The following is a 16033-nucleotide window of genomic DNA, read 5'->3' as shown; positions in this document are numbered from 1 at the left end:
CTGTCTCCTCACCTCTGGATGCTCTCTGGAATGGAGTAGCTGGTGATGGCTAGAACCCGGAGAAGCAGGTCTTCTACAAAAAGACGCAGATTGGGAGGGGCCCATGACAACAGCTAGCTTTCCAAAGGCTGCCAACTTTCCCTCCGCTGCTCCTCAGAGCCTCCACTGCCCCCGCTCCTCCCCTGACCCCCACATCGGAGCCTGGCTCAGAACGTGGGTACTGGGACCGCGGGCCGCAAAGAACAAGAAGCAGTGTGGCCGAGGGGAGCCCACCACCCCCCTTCACCTGGCCGCTCTTACCACTCCCTTTGGTCCCGTAGGGCAGCTCATAGGCAGAGGGCGTCTTGACCCAGAAATAATCCTTCAGCTGCAGGAAGATGGGCTGATCTCGGGAGTAGCTGCACAGAGGTGAGAGCAGGGTGGGGATGAGAAAGGGATTCATCTTCAGAGAAAGACAAGTATCATATGATCTCCCTGACAGGAGGAATTTAAGAAACAAGACAGAGGATCATAGGGGAAGGGAGGAAAAAATGAAACAAGATGAAACTAGAGACAGGGCGCCTGGGTGGCTCAGTCGTTAAGCGGCTGCCTTGGGCTCAGGTCATGATCCCAGGGTCCTGGGATCAAGCCCCGCGTCGGGCTCCCTGCTCAGTGGGGAGCCTGCTTCTCCCTCTCCCACTCCCCCTGCTTGTGTTCCCTCTCTCGCTGCGTCTCTCTGTCAAATAAATAAATAAAATCGTTAAAAAAAAAAAAAGATGAAACCAGAGAGGGAGACAAACCATAAGAGACTCTTAATTTGAGGAAACAAACTGAGGGTTGCTGGCGTGGTGGGGGGTGGGAGGGATGGGGTGGCTGGGTGATAGACACTGGGGAGGGTATGTGCTGTGGTGAGCGCTGTGAATTGTGTAAGACTGATGAATCACAGACCTGTACCTCTGAAACAAATACATTATATGTTAATTAAAAAAAAAAAGAAGATAGTAGGAGGGGAAAAATGAAAGGGAGGAAATCAGAGGGGGAGATGAACCATGAGAGACTATGGACTCTGAGAAACAAACTGAGGGTTCTAGAGGGGAGGGGGGTGGGGGGATGGGTCAGCCTGGTGATGGGTATTAAGGAGGGCACGTACTGAATGAAGCACTGGGTGTTATACGCAAACAATGAATCATGGAACACTACATCAAAAACTCATGATGTGGAGCGCCTGGGTGGCTCAGATGATTAAGCGTCTGCCTTTAGCTCAGGTCATGATCCCAGGGTCCTGGGATCGAGCCCTGCATCGGGCTCCTCAGCGGGGAGCCTGCTTCTCCCTCTGCCTCTGCCTCTCCCCCTGCTCATGCTCTCTCTCTCTCTAACTCTGTGTCTCAAATGAATAAATAAAATCTTAAAAAATAAATAAATAAATAAATAAACCAAAAACTAATGATGTACCGTCTGGTGACTAACATAACATAGTAAGATAGAATTGATAAAAAAAAAGTAAAGTAAAATAAAAAAATTAAAAAAAAAAAAGAAAGGGATTAATCTTGAAGAAGCCAGAATCAGAGTCGGGTCAGGCCCCTGACTAACAGTATATATATCATATATAATATATAATGTAATTATATAATATTTAATAATATAGTAATATATCATATATATTATGTATTTACATATAATATATATTATATATTTATATAAGATATGTGCTATATATTTTAAATATATAATAATACATATTTATAACATATAATAAAATAAATAACAAAATACATATTATGTATATTATATCTAATATAGAATAACATTATATATAATAAATATATTACTTATACGAAATAATATTTAATAATACAATACTTTGGGCCCTTGCAACCTCCCACTCAATATATAAATTATATTTATATATTATATGATCTTATATATAATAATATAATATTACATATTGTATTATATTACACATACATATATATGTCCAAGGGCCTCTCCTCCCCTCACGGGCTCACCTAACCCATGTCCACTAATAAGTTTCCCTCCATCTAAGCCAGCACTGAGGTCCCCATCCTGTGAAACTCCCCATCCACCTCACCCCGTGCCCTGCCCCACCTCAGCCTCAAGTACTTACTTGCCAAACAGCTTAGAGGCCTTCCTCTCTGCCTCACCTTGGAAGCACGGCTCCTTCTTCTCTGGGATGGGAAAATAAAAACTGGAGACAGAAAAGGAGAGGAGGCAGGAGCTCCAGTCAGACCTCTCGGGGCCCAGGGGCCAGCATCCCAGGCAGCCTCAACCTTCTCCCATGACATGGGTCCCAAGGTCCCAGAGAGTGATGTGCAGGGTAGAATCACCTCAACCCGTTTGCTCTGAGACCACCTCATTGCAGATCCGGCCCTCCTTTCTCCTGAGCTCCCTGGGTGAGGACCCTGGGGAGACATCACAGACCCTACCCCAAACCCACTACCTAACCCTCCCGGAAGGATTTCATGCTAACAGCTGAAGGGAGGGGTCATACCCTGGTCCTCTGAACCCTCCTGGCCCCACTAGGTCCATCACCCCATGACCCTCCATCCCTGAGCCCATTCCTGAGAAGAACTGATGGAAGGACAAGGAAGCTGGACTCACAGCTCAATGTACCTGTCTTCTCGGGAGATGGAATACCACACCATGACGACCAGGACCAGAGCCAACATGGCCAGGAGCTTCCAGCCTGCAGGGCACATGCACAGAGGAGCTAGACAGAGACAGGCAGGGACAGCCCCAGTGCACCGACCCTGTTTCGGGCCCCTGCAACCTCCAACTCAAGCAGACCCGGCCCCTGGCTCTCGCCTGGCCAGAGTTTTCTAGCACCGGGGTTGGGCCTGTGTTTCTACTGTCCTTCAAGATGGAGAGAGGGCCCCTTGGCTATCTGCATGTGCCTCCAGAACCCCCAGGGGGTCGCAGGATGATGCTGAAGGCTGCCTCTGGGGGCCCATCCTTCAGGGTGGGGCAGCCCTGGGACAACACTCACGGGACTTGCTGATCATGTTTCTCAGCGGGTAGCAGGGTTCCTGGGGAGAGCTGTCATCCCGGCTGCCTCGGGCCACCTAGGAGGTTAGGAGTCACAGGTGTGTGGTCAGTTCTGGAAACCTTCTACCTAGAGACTAGAGCAGGACACACCCACAGCCTGCCTTCCCTGCTCCAGAAGGCACAGAGCTGCTTCCAGGGTGGCCATGCAGAGAGCGGACATCCTCCTAATCCCTCAAAGACAGCATCAGGGGTCTGGGGTGGGGGAGGGCAAGGGACCCCAAGGCCCACTCCTCAAACATGAGGTCCCACACCAGACTGGCCTACTCCAGCCAGCTTCCCTGGTGCGGTTTCTCTGTCCCCTTCCTCAGTCTGACCCGGGAAGGGCCAGCTCCAGGAGGCAGATGGGAACCTCAACCCACCTTTTACATGGAAGTGAACAGTACAGGGTGTGATTTGTAGTTTGTGCAGCTGAGGTTTATCTATTCTCTGCCATCCAAAGCAGTCCCTTAGTTCTGGCTCCCACCCACCTCTCCATTCTCAGTCTCCCACTACTCCAGCCAAACGCATCCACTCAGGCCAGGCACTGGGGGGAGGGTGGGCTGTGGGATGGTCCTCCAGTCCTTCTAGACTCTGGCCAAATGCAAACAGTGTCCAAGCCCTCATCATCCCAGCACTGGGGGAAGCTCCACGAAGGCAAGTGTTTGAATGGGAGCGCAGGGAGGAGGGAGGGTCCAGTTGGTCAGAGGAGATGGGAGACCCTCTCGGGTAAGGGCGAAGCTGGCATGGCAAGGACAGGGCTCTGGAAGGGGTCAGCTTCTAAATGCACATAAGCAGAGGTCCGCACATACAAACTCAGCCAGGGCCACGCTGCAGTCACGGGGGAAGGAATTTAGGCAGCTTGCACACAACACCAAGAGGTGTGGGACGCCAGGCACCATTTTTGTCATCCACGCACTGTTCCTCAGTCACCTGAATAAGAAGAGTTACCCTGGGCTGCTTCCTGAAAACACAGATTCGAGGGCTCCTCCCAGGGATCGCTAAATCAGACGGGGCGGAACCTGGGACAGGCATTTTCACAAACAGGTGATTTTTATGATCTTATGATTCTTATGATTCTCCTGGAAAGGGAGGGAAGCTCTAGTGTTTGCGCTCTCTCAGGGAGACCTGGAAAACCTCACATTATTTCTTCAGGGCAGGAGACAGCATCAGGATGAGAGCTGGTTTTTGTTAGAAATCATAACTCAATTATCCTGAACTTTGTCCTATGACGGAGTCAATGTTCTGCCCCCAGGCTCCACTCTGAGTCCATAAACACCAAAGAATGAGAGTCTTGGGAGGGGGTGGGATGAGGGGTAGGGACCAAGCCAGACATCCTCAGGAGAGTCAGGAGCACCCATCCCCAAACCCCAGTAGGGATGGAGGATGACCCTATCCAGTAAAGAAAAGTTCTGGATTTGTAGTTAGAAGACACCAACGAAAGCCACGGTTTTAGTAACTTCCCTGGTCACTCCTCCGAAAGTGGTATGTCTTCTTCCATACCTACCTACAGCCACTGCCAATTCATCCCTTACCAGGTTGTAAAACTGGGAAGTTAGCCCAATAGATGCTTGCAGCTCAAAATATATTTATCAGATCAGCACCATGGGCATCACTAGGGACCTTATTAGAAATGCATAATCTCGGGGCTCGTGGGTGGCTCAGTCGGTTGAGCGTCAGACTCTTGACTTCTGCTCAGGTCATGACTTCAGGGTCATGAGATGGAGCCCCGCGTCGGACTCTGCACTCAGTGGGGAGTCTGCTTGGAGAGTCTCTCCCTCTATCCTCTAGAGCCGCCCCCCCCCCCGGCTCGTGCTCTCTCTTTCTCAAATGGATAAATAAATCTTAAAAAAAAAAAAAGAGATGCATGATCTCAGGTCCCTCTATACTGACAAAATCAGGATCTGCATTTGAATAAGATCACCTGATGAATCATATGCACATTCAAGTCTGAGAAACACTGGTTCAGGTGGATGTTTTTGACCTTGACTGAAAAGGAGAATCGCCTGGGGTGCTAAAAAATTTTTAAAATAAGAAATAATTAGAGCGTCTAGGTCCCACACCTAGGAATTCTGACTTGATGTGTCTGGCCCAGCACCGGAATTTGCTCAAATACCTCAGGTGATTCTAACACGCCATCAGGGTTAAGAACCACTGAGGAGGTTGAGGAGGGTAGGATGTCCGCATGATGGCCAAAGCAGGCTGCTCAAACCTTGATGTGTGCCTTCTGACTCAGTGGGCGAGGCTGGGTACGAATTCTACCCAACTCCCAGGTGGTGCCCCGCCACTCGGCAGGGACCACACTCTGTGCTGCAAAGCTCCACACCAGGACCCTTCCAGCCCTAACATCTCCTGACTTTATGAACCACACCCTCTCTTCCCCTCCACTCTGTCAGTCTTCATGACCAGGATTCACTCCATTTCGCATCAGCTCCCTGTGTATTGGGAGGTCACAACACTGGTGACCCGACTGGCACAAGGCCAGCCCCTGAGGAGTTTAAAAACATACAGAGGCCTAGGTCCCATTCTCCAAGATTCTTATTTAATTGGTTAAAGGCAGGGGTCCAGGCTTTCGTAAGTGAAAAACAAAACAAAACAAAAACACCCCACCTCCCTTCCAGGAAGCCAGGATGGACAACACCACATAGAGGGAGCTCCACAGTAACTGAAAGACACAGACTCGGCCGCCCCCCCAGGCCCCACCTGGGTGGAGGACACCTTTGACAGTGGGAGTGAACAGAGCTGACTCAGCCAGATCCCGAGCAACAAGTCAACTAGCGCTCTTTGACCTATTCCCCAGAAAGCCTGCCCGGGTATATCTTTGTTCCCAAGCGGTGCTGGTGTGTGTGCGAAGCAGACCGCCTAGGCTTAGAGCTTGCTCCAAGACCCCCAATCAGGGGTTTCACCAGCCCAGCCTCTCCCCTTGTTGGGCCAAGCCAAGGCCAGAGCTCAGCAGCCGCGGACATTCGGGGAGCCCGAGACTTGGGGCGACCCCCAGCCTTCCCCCAGCTGCTGGCTGCCCCACATTATTGACCAGGCCCCCGGGTGCAAAAGGCCATGGGCAAAGTCACAGGGGAGTACCCAGGCAGGAGAGCAGAGCTCCGCTCCACTCATGTCTCACCCGCAGCAGCGCCGGCCTGCCACCAACCGCCAGGGAGACCAGCTCACCCAACACACTAGGCCACGCTGATCCCGGGGTAGGGAGTCCGCGTGCTCTCAGGTGCTCTGCCAAATAGCACAGTGTCCCTCGCTGACCCGAGGCTGTGACACTGCCCCAGACCTCACTGAAGGGCCACACGCGGGGCATGGGGGGAAGAATTATGCCCCCCCATCCCCGTAAGCAACCACCACGCCTCATGCTGTACAAGACTCACAGGCTCACACACAGCAAGCACCCAGCAGCTACCTGCTAGAGCGAGAGGAACAGAACGCATATCCACCCAAGGGCACAGCATGATGCCAGGTCCCTCAGAGCCCTGGGGCCCATCAGAGGGATAAGGCTGAGTGTCCCTGAGCAGGGGCCTGGGAAGACCAATGCGGGCGGAAGCAGAGGCTCCGTTCTTATTGGTTCAGAGACCTTGAGTAAGTCATATAATCGATGTCACCGTCCCTTCGGTTCTGTAGGGAAAAATCTAGAGCTGCCTGCCCGCCCTGACTAGACTCAGACACCCCTCCCGTTCCCTCCTAATCCCTCCACCTGGACACCGACGCCCGGCTCCCCTCCCCAGTACCGTTCAATCAGGCATCCCCTTCCGCCCTGTCTCTTCCCACTCTCTCCGCTTCAGTCTTCTCAAATAAACAGACTTCAATCTCCCTCCTCCTCAGACAAAACAAAGGCCCTCTCTGCCTCTACGTCCTCCAGTCACCGCCACACGTCCACCCTTACCTCCACTGGCCAGACCTCTGCATCTGTGCCACATCCACTCATGCCTTCACTGGACACCACCCCGGGCTCCCACCCCGATTTTCACACAGAAATAGCTCCTCTTCCTGAACCCATGAGTGGCCTCCTGTCTTTGATACCATCCGCCGATGCCTCCTTCTTGGCTTCTGGGTCAGGACTCTCCCGGTTTCCCTCCTACCTTGGTGACTGTTCTGTCACTCCCTTTAAAGGCTGGCCTTCTCCAGGCATCTGTGCTTGAAACTTTGCCCTCCTGCCCGGTTTTGTGTGTTTTGTTTTTTTTTTTATGTTATGTTAATCACCATACGTCATTAGTTTTTGAGGTAGTGTTCCATGATTCATTGTTTGCATATAACCCCCAGTGCCCCATTGAACACATGCCCTCTTTAATACCCATCACCAGGCTGACCCATCCTCCCACGCCCCTCCCCGCTAGAACCCTCAGTTTGTTTCTCAGAGTCCATAGTCTCTCATGGTTTGTCTCCCCCTCCGATTTCCCCCCTTCATTCTTCCCCTCCTGCTATCTTCTTCTTTTTTTTTTTTAAACATATAACATATTATTTGTTTCAGAGGTACAGGTCTGTGATTCAACAGTCTTACACACTTCACAGCGCTCACCATAGCACATACCCTCCCCAATGTCCATCACCCAGCCACCCCATCCCTCCCACCCCCCACCACTCCAGCAACCCTCAGTTTGTTTCCTGAGATTAAGGATTCCTCATATCAGTGAGGTCATATGATACATGTCTTTTTCAGATTGACTTATTTCACTCAGCATAATACCCTCCAGTTCCATCCACGTCGTTGCAAATGGCAAGATTTCATTCTTTTTGATGGCTGCATAATATTCCAGCATATATACATACATATATATATATATATATATACACCACACCTTCTTTATCCATTCATCTGTCGAAGGACATCTAGGCTCTTTCCACAGTTTGGCTAATGTGGACATTGCTGCTATAAACATCGGGGTGCACATACCCCTTTGGATCCCTACATTTGTATCTTTGGGGTAAATACCCAGTAGGGCAATTGCTGGAACATATGATAGCTCTATTTTCAACTTTTTGAGGAACCTTCATACTGTTTTCCAGAGTGGCTGCACCAGCTTGCACTCCCACCAACAGTGTAGGAGGGTTCCCCTTTCTCCGCATCCCCGCCAACATCTGTCTTTCCCTGACTTGTTAATTTTAGCCATTCTGACTGGTGTGAGGTGATATCTCATTGAGGTTTTGATTCGGATTTGTTGAAGAGACTGTCTTTTTTCCATTGGACATTCTTTCCTGCTTTGTCAAAGATGAGTTGACCATAGAGTTGAGGGTCCATTTCTGGGCTCTCTATTCTGTTCCATTAATCGATGTGTCTGTTTTTGTGCCAGTCCCATACTGTCTTGATGATGACAGCTTTGTAATAGAGCTGGAAGTCCGGAATTGTGATGCCGCCAGCTTTGCTTTTCTTTTTCAACATTCCTCTGGCTATTCGGGGTCTTTTCTGGTTCCATACAAATTTTAGGATGATTTGTTCCATTTCTGTGAAAAAAGTGGATGGTATTTTGATGGGGATTGCATTGAATGTGTAGATTGCTCTAGGTAGCACTGACATCTTCACGATATTTGTTCTTCCAATCCATGAGCGTGGAACGTTTTTCCATTTCTTTGTGTCTTCCTCAATTTCTTTCATGATTTATTTTATAGTTTTCTGAGTACAGATTCTTTGCCTCTTTGGTTAGATTTATTCCTAGGTATCTTATGGTTTTGGGTGCAATTATAAATGGGATCAACTCCTTCTTAATTTCTCTTTCTTCTGTCTTGCTGATGGTGTATAGGAATGCCACTACTTTCTGTGCATTGATTTTATATCCTGACACTTTACTGAATTCCTGTATGAGTTCCAGCAGTTTTGGGGTGGAGTCTTTTGGGTTTTCCACATACAGTATTCATATCACCTGCAAACAGTGAAAGTTTGACTTCTTCTTTGTCTTTTATTTCTTTTTGTTGTCTGATTGCAGTGGCTAGGACTTCTAATACTATGTTGAATAGCAGTGGTGATGGTGGACATCGCTGCCGTGTTCCTGACCTTAGGGGGAAAGCTCTCCGTTTTTCCCCATTGAGAATGATATTCACTGTGGGTTTCTCATAGATGGCTTTTATGATATTGAGGTATGTACCCTCTATCCCTATACTCCGAAGAGTTTTGATCAAGAAAGGATGCTGTACTTTGTCAAATGCTTTTTCTGCATCTATTGAGAGGATCATATGGTTCTTGTTCTTTCTTTTATTAATGTATTGTATCACATTGATTTGCAGATGTTGAACCAACCTGGCAGCCCAGGGATAAATCCCACTTGCTCGTGGTGAATAATCCTTTGAATGTACTGTTGGATCCTATCGGCTAGTATTTTGGTGAGAATTTTTGCATCCGTGTTCATCAACCTCCTGCCTGTTTTTATAGGACAAGTTCATTCATTTTCAGAGGTCTGCCCATGGCTCCTACCCTGATGATTCAGACCCTTCAGTTCCTCCCCAGACCCCATCCTAGTATTTCTGGTTGCCTGCAGCACATCCTACCTGGATGATCATTAACTCTTCAAACTTAACACACCCCAAACTAGACATGTTTCTCCCACTCCACCCCTCCACCCCGGTCCCCACAGGATCATAAACTCAGTCTTCCAACATCTGCCCCTCCTCACACCACCCCTACTAAACCGTTACTAAACACAACTGTTTCTACCCCATTTCCTCATTCCAACCAGTGCTCACTGAGCTCCTACTGAATGCTTGGCATTGTGGGAGGCACTGGGGAGGTAAGGCTTTACAAAACCCAGCTGAGGGGTGCCTGGCTGGCTCAGTAGGAGGAGCATGAAATTCAATCTCAGGGTTGTGAGTTCGAGCCCCATGTTGGGTATTAACGATTACAAATAAAATAAATAAAATAAAATAAAACCCAGATACAGCATGAAGGCCACATGGTCTAGAGCCTCTGAAACCCTTTATTTTTTTTAATGATTTTATTTATTAATTTGATAGAGGGAGAGAGAGGGAGAGAGCACAAGCAGGGTGAACAGCAGAAGAGAAGCAGGCTCTCTGCTGAGCAGGGAGCCTGACAAGGGGCTCGATCCCAGGACCTTGGGATCATGACCTGAGCCGAAGGCAGATGCTTAACCTACCGAGCCACCCAAGTGCCCCTCGGAAACACTTTAGAATACAGTCCTCTATCTCCTCCTCTTGAGACACAATGAGTCTAGATCCCATTCCAATTCACCTGCTTCCTAATTCATCTTTGTCACAAGTCTCTCCCCATTCAACCCGTCTTTGGAACTGCCAACATGGTATGCTTCCACGAAATAATTTGGATCAAACCACCCTCCTGCCTCAATTTCTCCCCATTCTTTAAATGAAAAAGCCAAAGCTCCTTAGTGGCAATCAGGACCCTTCACCCTTGGGCCATAGATGCTGAAGGCGCACCTCCTACCCTATTCCCAAGCAGGCCAGAGGAGCTGCCTTTCCCCTCCCCTCTTCCCACTTCTGCAGCAGGATACCCTGAGCCCCTCCCCTGCACAAAGACAACCTCACTCCAGCATCAGCTCAAAGGGCTCTTCCTCTGTGAAGTCTTTACCGACATTTCTAAGCAACTGATGTTTTTCTTCCCACAAAATATTGTTTATAACCTGCTTCTGGCACTTAACAGGTAATATAATTTCATATTATATAATTACTGCTTTTCATGTCTTGCCCACTATCTTATGACCTTTAAAACTGCAGGCTTATTTATACCAAGAGTCTATCAGAGTACATGGATTGCACAAGATGCTTTATCACATAATATAATTTTATGTTATATTAATATATGTTTTGTATCTGGCCCATGAGACTATGACCTCTGTGGTCTGGGAGAATTCTTTATATTTTCAGACTCTATTATAGAGTTCAAAAGGTAGCAGATGTTTTGTAAACATCTGACACACAAGTAATAAGATGAGATTAAACATGTATTACACCCCTTATTAATCACTAAAATGTACAGTGCACTTACCATGTGGGATACCAGGAGGATCCCCACCCCATTGCTATTGCTTTGGGGACCAGATAAGTCACTGCTGTGGGGCGCTCTCCGTGCACCATGGACTGTTGAGCAGTATCTTTGACCTCTACCCACTAGATGCCAGTAGGAACCCCAGTTCCCGGTTGTGACAACCAAACTGTCTCCAGACATTACCAAATGCTGAGAACTACTCTGCTAGACACTTTTAAGGGCTGTCCAAGTATGATCTCAACCCTGTGAGTTAAACACGATCACAACCTCCGTTGTAGAGACAGGGACCCAGTGTATAAGAAGGGTCAGCAACTTCCTAGGGACGTCGAGCTAGTGAGGACAAGGACCGGGACTCAGGCTGCTTAGCTCCAGAGCCCACATGCCTGACCCCTAAGCCCCTACTGCCTCAACAGCCCTCCTGTGAAGGAATGGCTCCCTACACTCCACGATCCCTCGAATGTCCACCTGCGGCCCTTAGGAGCAAGTAAAGGAAGTCAGCCCTCTATCAGATCCAAGTCCTTCGAATATTTACAACAGCTACAAACAGCCTCCCATGCTCCTTCTCGGGCAGCTTCCTCATGGAACACAGTCTCTATCCGCTGCCGTAGCCCCGGGCTCCTCTAGACGCTCTCCAGCATGCTTCAAATGCATGCAACTGTAGCTACAGGATTAGTACTGCTTTCCATCTGGACACCAGACTTCCAGGAATGCTGGCTAAGGCTGCGCTCACTTATCACATCACACCCCTGGCACGGGACTCAAATCCTTCAGCTGGTAAGCCAGGCCTCCTGGAACCTGAACTTGGGTGGCTACCCTGTCCAACCGAAGAGAAGGACTGTATGACACCGGCTTATGCACATTTCCCCTTAGGAATCTAGGGTCATGTCTCCTCCTGTCAAGATGGGTGAATCTCAGCAGTGCCAGCTGGCCCCAGCGGTTCCTCCCAGCTCAGAGTCTGCTGCTAATATTCCAGGGAGCACTCGAGCTGCACTGTGAAGTTAACGCAGCTAATATAATCGCTAGGTAAGGCAAGATGATGACACAGACCACTGGGGTCATGGAGGGCTATAACCTACTTTAATCACTCATTCTTGGGTGGAGATGGCCAGCTAATGGCAATTCTCCAGAACAGATCAGTCACCTACATCACTTCTCAGCTGATGTTCTCAAAAACCCTCCATGGGCTCCTGTGTACTCAGAGAGACTGGGGCTTGATATTTCTTCATTCATTTCTTTATTCACCTTTGTAAACTGCCATCAAAAATTCCGTGCACACCCAACATTTTGGATCCCCCTCCCCGGCTCGTAAAGATTTTTTTGTTGTTTTGTTCGCTGCCACACCACCAATGTCTAGAATAGCGACTGGCACACAGTGGGTTCTCCATACAAATTTACTGAATTAATAAATGGGTCTATTCATCAGGGACGTCGTTGGAGGAAGAGAGGAAGAGGCAGTAACAGTGAGTCTGATACTCCGGTCCAACCCCTGGCTGGACACAGCCTGCAGACTTTGCCTTCTCCCCATCACGGAACAACACAGTGTGGCCACAGCATGCCCAGTGGGGAGGGAGGCCTGCCTTGGCCCCAGCTCACATGAGACAGCAGAAGGCTGAGTAATCGGCCAACCGCCTCAAGGCCCATGAGTGGGCAGATGGGGCGGTCTGTCTGGCCGTCCAGGCTTGGAGGGAAAGGGGCCTGAGAGGCTTCCCACAGAAGCACAGAAGGTTCTCTGTTCCCCATCCTTGGGGTCACAGGCTGCCCCACCATCAGACACCCCGACCAGCCCAGCACTGCAGTCTCCTGGATAGAAACACTGTACCATCCACTTTATCAGCTGCCAGTCACAAGACACTAGAGGAAACCACTTGAAAATCCTACTTCTGGTGTTGGTTCCGGGAGGGTGGGGTGGGGTGGGGTGGGGTGGGGTGTTGGGCAGAGGCTTTGAATTCCATTCTTCGGGTGAGAAAGCTGAAGCTGTGTGACCGGGTAGAGAACCAACCAGTATGGACTCAGAGCTAGGATAAGAAAAGGAAAAATCTGGTAGGGCCGCGGACCTGCCGCAGGGTCCCAGGCAGGCGCTTTGGGGCAGGCTTCCCTCCCCGGACCTCCCACCCAGGAGCCACCGAATTTGGCCCCAGGGAGCCAAAGCTAAAGGCACTACCAGGGCTGGAGCTTGAACTCAGGTCACCACCAATATCGCCAGTCCCCTCCCTCCTCTGGCCTCCAGATGCCTCTTCTGAAAACAGCGGACAGCACCAGCCCTGCCCTGTCCCACACGGTGGCCCCCAGCCAACTGTGGCTGTGGAGTCCTTGCCGCGTGGCTGGTCCACAACGAGGTCCGTCCCAAGTGGGAAGCATACACTGGATTTCAAACACTTAGTTAAAAAAAAAAGTGAACTGTCACCTTAAGAATTATTCATATTGATCACACACTGCAGTAATATTTTGGCTATACTGGGTTAAAATATTAAAATGTATTTCACCTCCTTATTTGTACTTTTTAAAAATGTGGGTAACAACATTTTAAAAAATTTATTTATTTATTTATTTTAAGGATTTTATTTATTAATTTGATAGAGAGCACAAGCAGGGGGAGCAGCAGAGGGAGAGGGAGAAGCAGGCTCCCCATTGAGGAGGGAGCCCAACGTGGGGCTTGGTCAGGATCCCAGGACCCTGAGATCATGACCTGAGCCCAAGGCAGATGCTTAACCGACTGAGCCACCCAGGCACCCCATAAAATTTTATTTCTTTTAAGTAATTTCAGCACCCAACGTGGGGCTCAAACTCACGACCTCGAGATCAAGGGTGGCATGCTCTTCCAACTGAGCCAGCCAGGCGCCCCTAACTTAACATTCTGTAAGATTTGAAATTACAGATGTGGCTTGCATTTGGGGTTCCCGCTGCATTCCTATCGGATTGTGCTGGACCAAGCCATGCCTGAGATCGGACAGGAAGCTCTCCTAGAGACTCGAAGCTGCACTCGCTTCCTGGACTCCATCTCAGGGAGGCTAACTCGGGGCATCTGGTATGCCTGCGGAGGGCCCCGGTCATTCTGAGGGACCGCCACAGTGAGCACTGTCCCAGGGTCTCAAGTGCGGCAGAACTGAGACTACACTCTTCCCTGCATCCGCCCCCCTCCTCCCGGGCGGTCAGCGTTCTGAGTGTGGAGACACAGTTCAAGGTGACATTGTCACCTGACGCGCTGATCCAATCTCCACTCTGCGCACACCCAACCTCGTCCTGACCCTGGCAACTTGCCCCAGTGCCCATACAGAACCGGCCTCTCAGCTATCCCTCGCACACACACCTGCCCTGGGCCCACGCCGAGGGCCACGTCTGGGCTGGCAAGCAGGTCAGAAGGAACTGTATCCTCCGGCCAAGAGCTGTGCCTGGGGGACTGGTCACTGGACCTGAACCCCGCCTCTGCCACTTAGCACCCCTAAGCCTCCATCTCCCAATCTGTAGAATGGAGGTAAAGAGCCCCTATCACGAGTTTCACTGTGCCAGTTAACAAGATAATGAAGAAAAGACACATGGGAAATGCTCCGTGAACGGTAACTATTAGCCATACTCCTTGTGTGCTAAGTGGAATCCAAAAGCTGCAGCTATCTGGAACGCGGGGTGGATTAAAACATCATTTAAGAAACAGTATGTTTTAGTCCGTCTGTTCCGTGACCAAAAGCAAAGAAATAAACACCGAACCTTACGCGATGCACAAATGACTATCCACTGAACTGAGAAAGTCCTGGATGACCGCTGGGCCTCCCCCATGCTTCCTAAACACGCCCTCCCCTCCCCAAAGGTAAAGATTTTAGCTTGCATGCCCCCTCCACTCCCCAACCCCCATTTGAGAATGGAGGCGGGACTGAAGGTGGGGGGGGGGTCAGTGCCAACAGTGTGACATCTGAGTCCTTGTCTGGGCAGGGGTTGACTGAAGTGTAAATGGTGGGGGATCTGGAATCACAAACCCAGATCTCCCTCCCTGGCTTCCCTTGTCCTGGCCACTCTCCCTTCCATGCTGCCCCCTACACAGGGTCCCAGACTACCCAACCAGGAATCTCCTCTCTACTCCCACACTCGCCTCCTTACCCCATCTTATTTCCTTTGTAGCAATGACACCACACCATCTCATGTACTCATGAACCCATGCGCCCCGAGAAAGCAGGACTTCATATGGTCCACAGCATCTCCGCACCAAATTTAATACCTGTTGCATGGTAGGTCACTGACAAATACCGAAACGAACAGATGTCTAAATGAATGAGCAAATGAGCAGAACAAGTATGGACAGAACGTTTCATCAAGTTAAAGCATCCCAGACCCTCATTTTGTGAAGACCTGAGCACCCGAGGCGCCATGGGCTTGGTAGAGCTTCGGCTTGGGAGCCTGCAGAGCCACGAAGTGCCATACCTTTTGCTAAACACATGTGGCTGTGCTCACAAGCAAACCCTTATCACCGAGAAGGCGTGGTTTCTGAAGAAGTGGCTATCACCACCTTTGAGTCCCCTGAATCACTACCAGCTTCAGGGTTACGGGACCACGCGACAAGCTGCTATCAACCAACAAAGCTGGTGTGGTCCCAGGAGAGCTCCAGGCTTGAAGATGCCGTATTACCCAGGAAACCTCGCATCCTCCTTATTTTTCCCCAAGAGGGCCAGCCTGAGCCAAAACCCCAGCCACCCCTCCCCAGACCCCCAAGCACCTTTGGCATCCTGGAGGCAGAGGAAAGGGGTCTGGACACAAATCCAACGTCCGACCCAGCTTCTGCAGTCACAGGCCGGGCATCCCTGGACAAGGTCCTATATCTCTTGGGGCCTCAGATTCCTCCTCTGTGAAATACAGGTCACGAGGGCAAGTTCTGGGAGGTGTGTGAGCCTCGAAAGCCATCCTGAGATTGAAAGCCTGGAGCCGTAGTACAGGCCAGGCCGACACCGAGCACTCGGCAAACAGAAGCTGCAGGGACCAAAGTGCATGGCAGCTCCTCTCCACCCAAGGTTTCCCCATCCCAGCAAAGGGAAGGGTCCACAACCGCAGCTCCCACCTGCTACTGTAAACAAAACCATGCTC

General features: G+C 50.0%; 1 protein-coding gene across 10 annotated transcripts in view; it reads right to left on the bottom strand.

The window, feature by feature from the left end:
* Positions 1 to 16033, bottom strand: part of ST3GAL4 (ST3 beta-galactoside alpha-2,3-sialyltransferase 4) — a 33465-nt gene that overhangs the window by 5771 nt on the left and 11661 nt on the right. For 6 of the 10 annotated variants that reach the window (XM_027580295.2, XM_027580291.2, XM_027580286.2 and 3 more), the window contains 5 exons: positions 2984 to 3059; positions 2599 to 2683; positions 2105 to 2185; positions 301 to 398; positions 13 to 73 (listed from right to left, as the gene is read on the bottom strand). In XM_027580295.2, the coding sequence (XP_027436096.1) occupies positions 13 to 73; positions 301 to 398; positions 2105 to 2185; positions 2599 to 2683; positions 2984 to 2999 (341 nt within the window). In that variant the 5' untranslated portion in view covers positions 3000 to 3059. Of the gene's footprint in view, positions 1 to 12; positions 74 to 300; positions 399 to 2104; positions 2186 to 2598; positions 2684 to 2983; positions 3060 to 6904; positions 6929 to 16033 lie in introns of those variants that run through there. The other 4 variants (XM_027580288.2, XM_027580292.2, XM_027580290.2 and 1 more) reach the window with 2 other exon arrangements.

The sequence above is a fragment of the Zalophus californianus genome, chromosome 11 (assembly GCF_009762305.2).
Source record: "Zalophus californianus isolate mZalCal1 chromosome 11, mZalCal1.pri.v2, whole genome shotgun sequence".
Lineage (NCBI taxonomy): Eukaryota > Metazoa > Chordata > Mammalia > Carnivora > Otariidae > Zalophus > Zalophus californianus.
The sequence above is the reverse complement of the archived record's forward strand: the minus strand, read 5'-3'. Positions and strand labels throughout refer to the sequence as shown.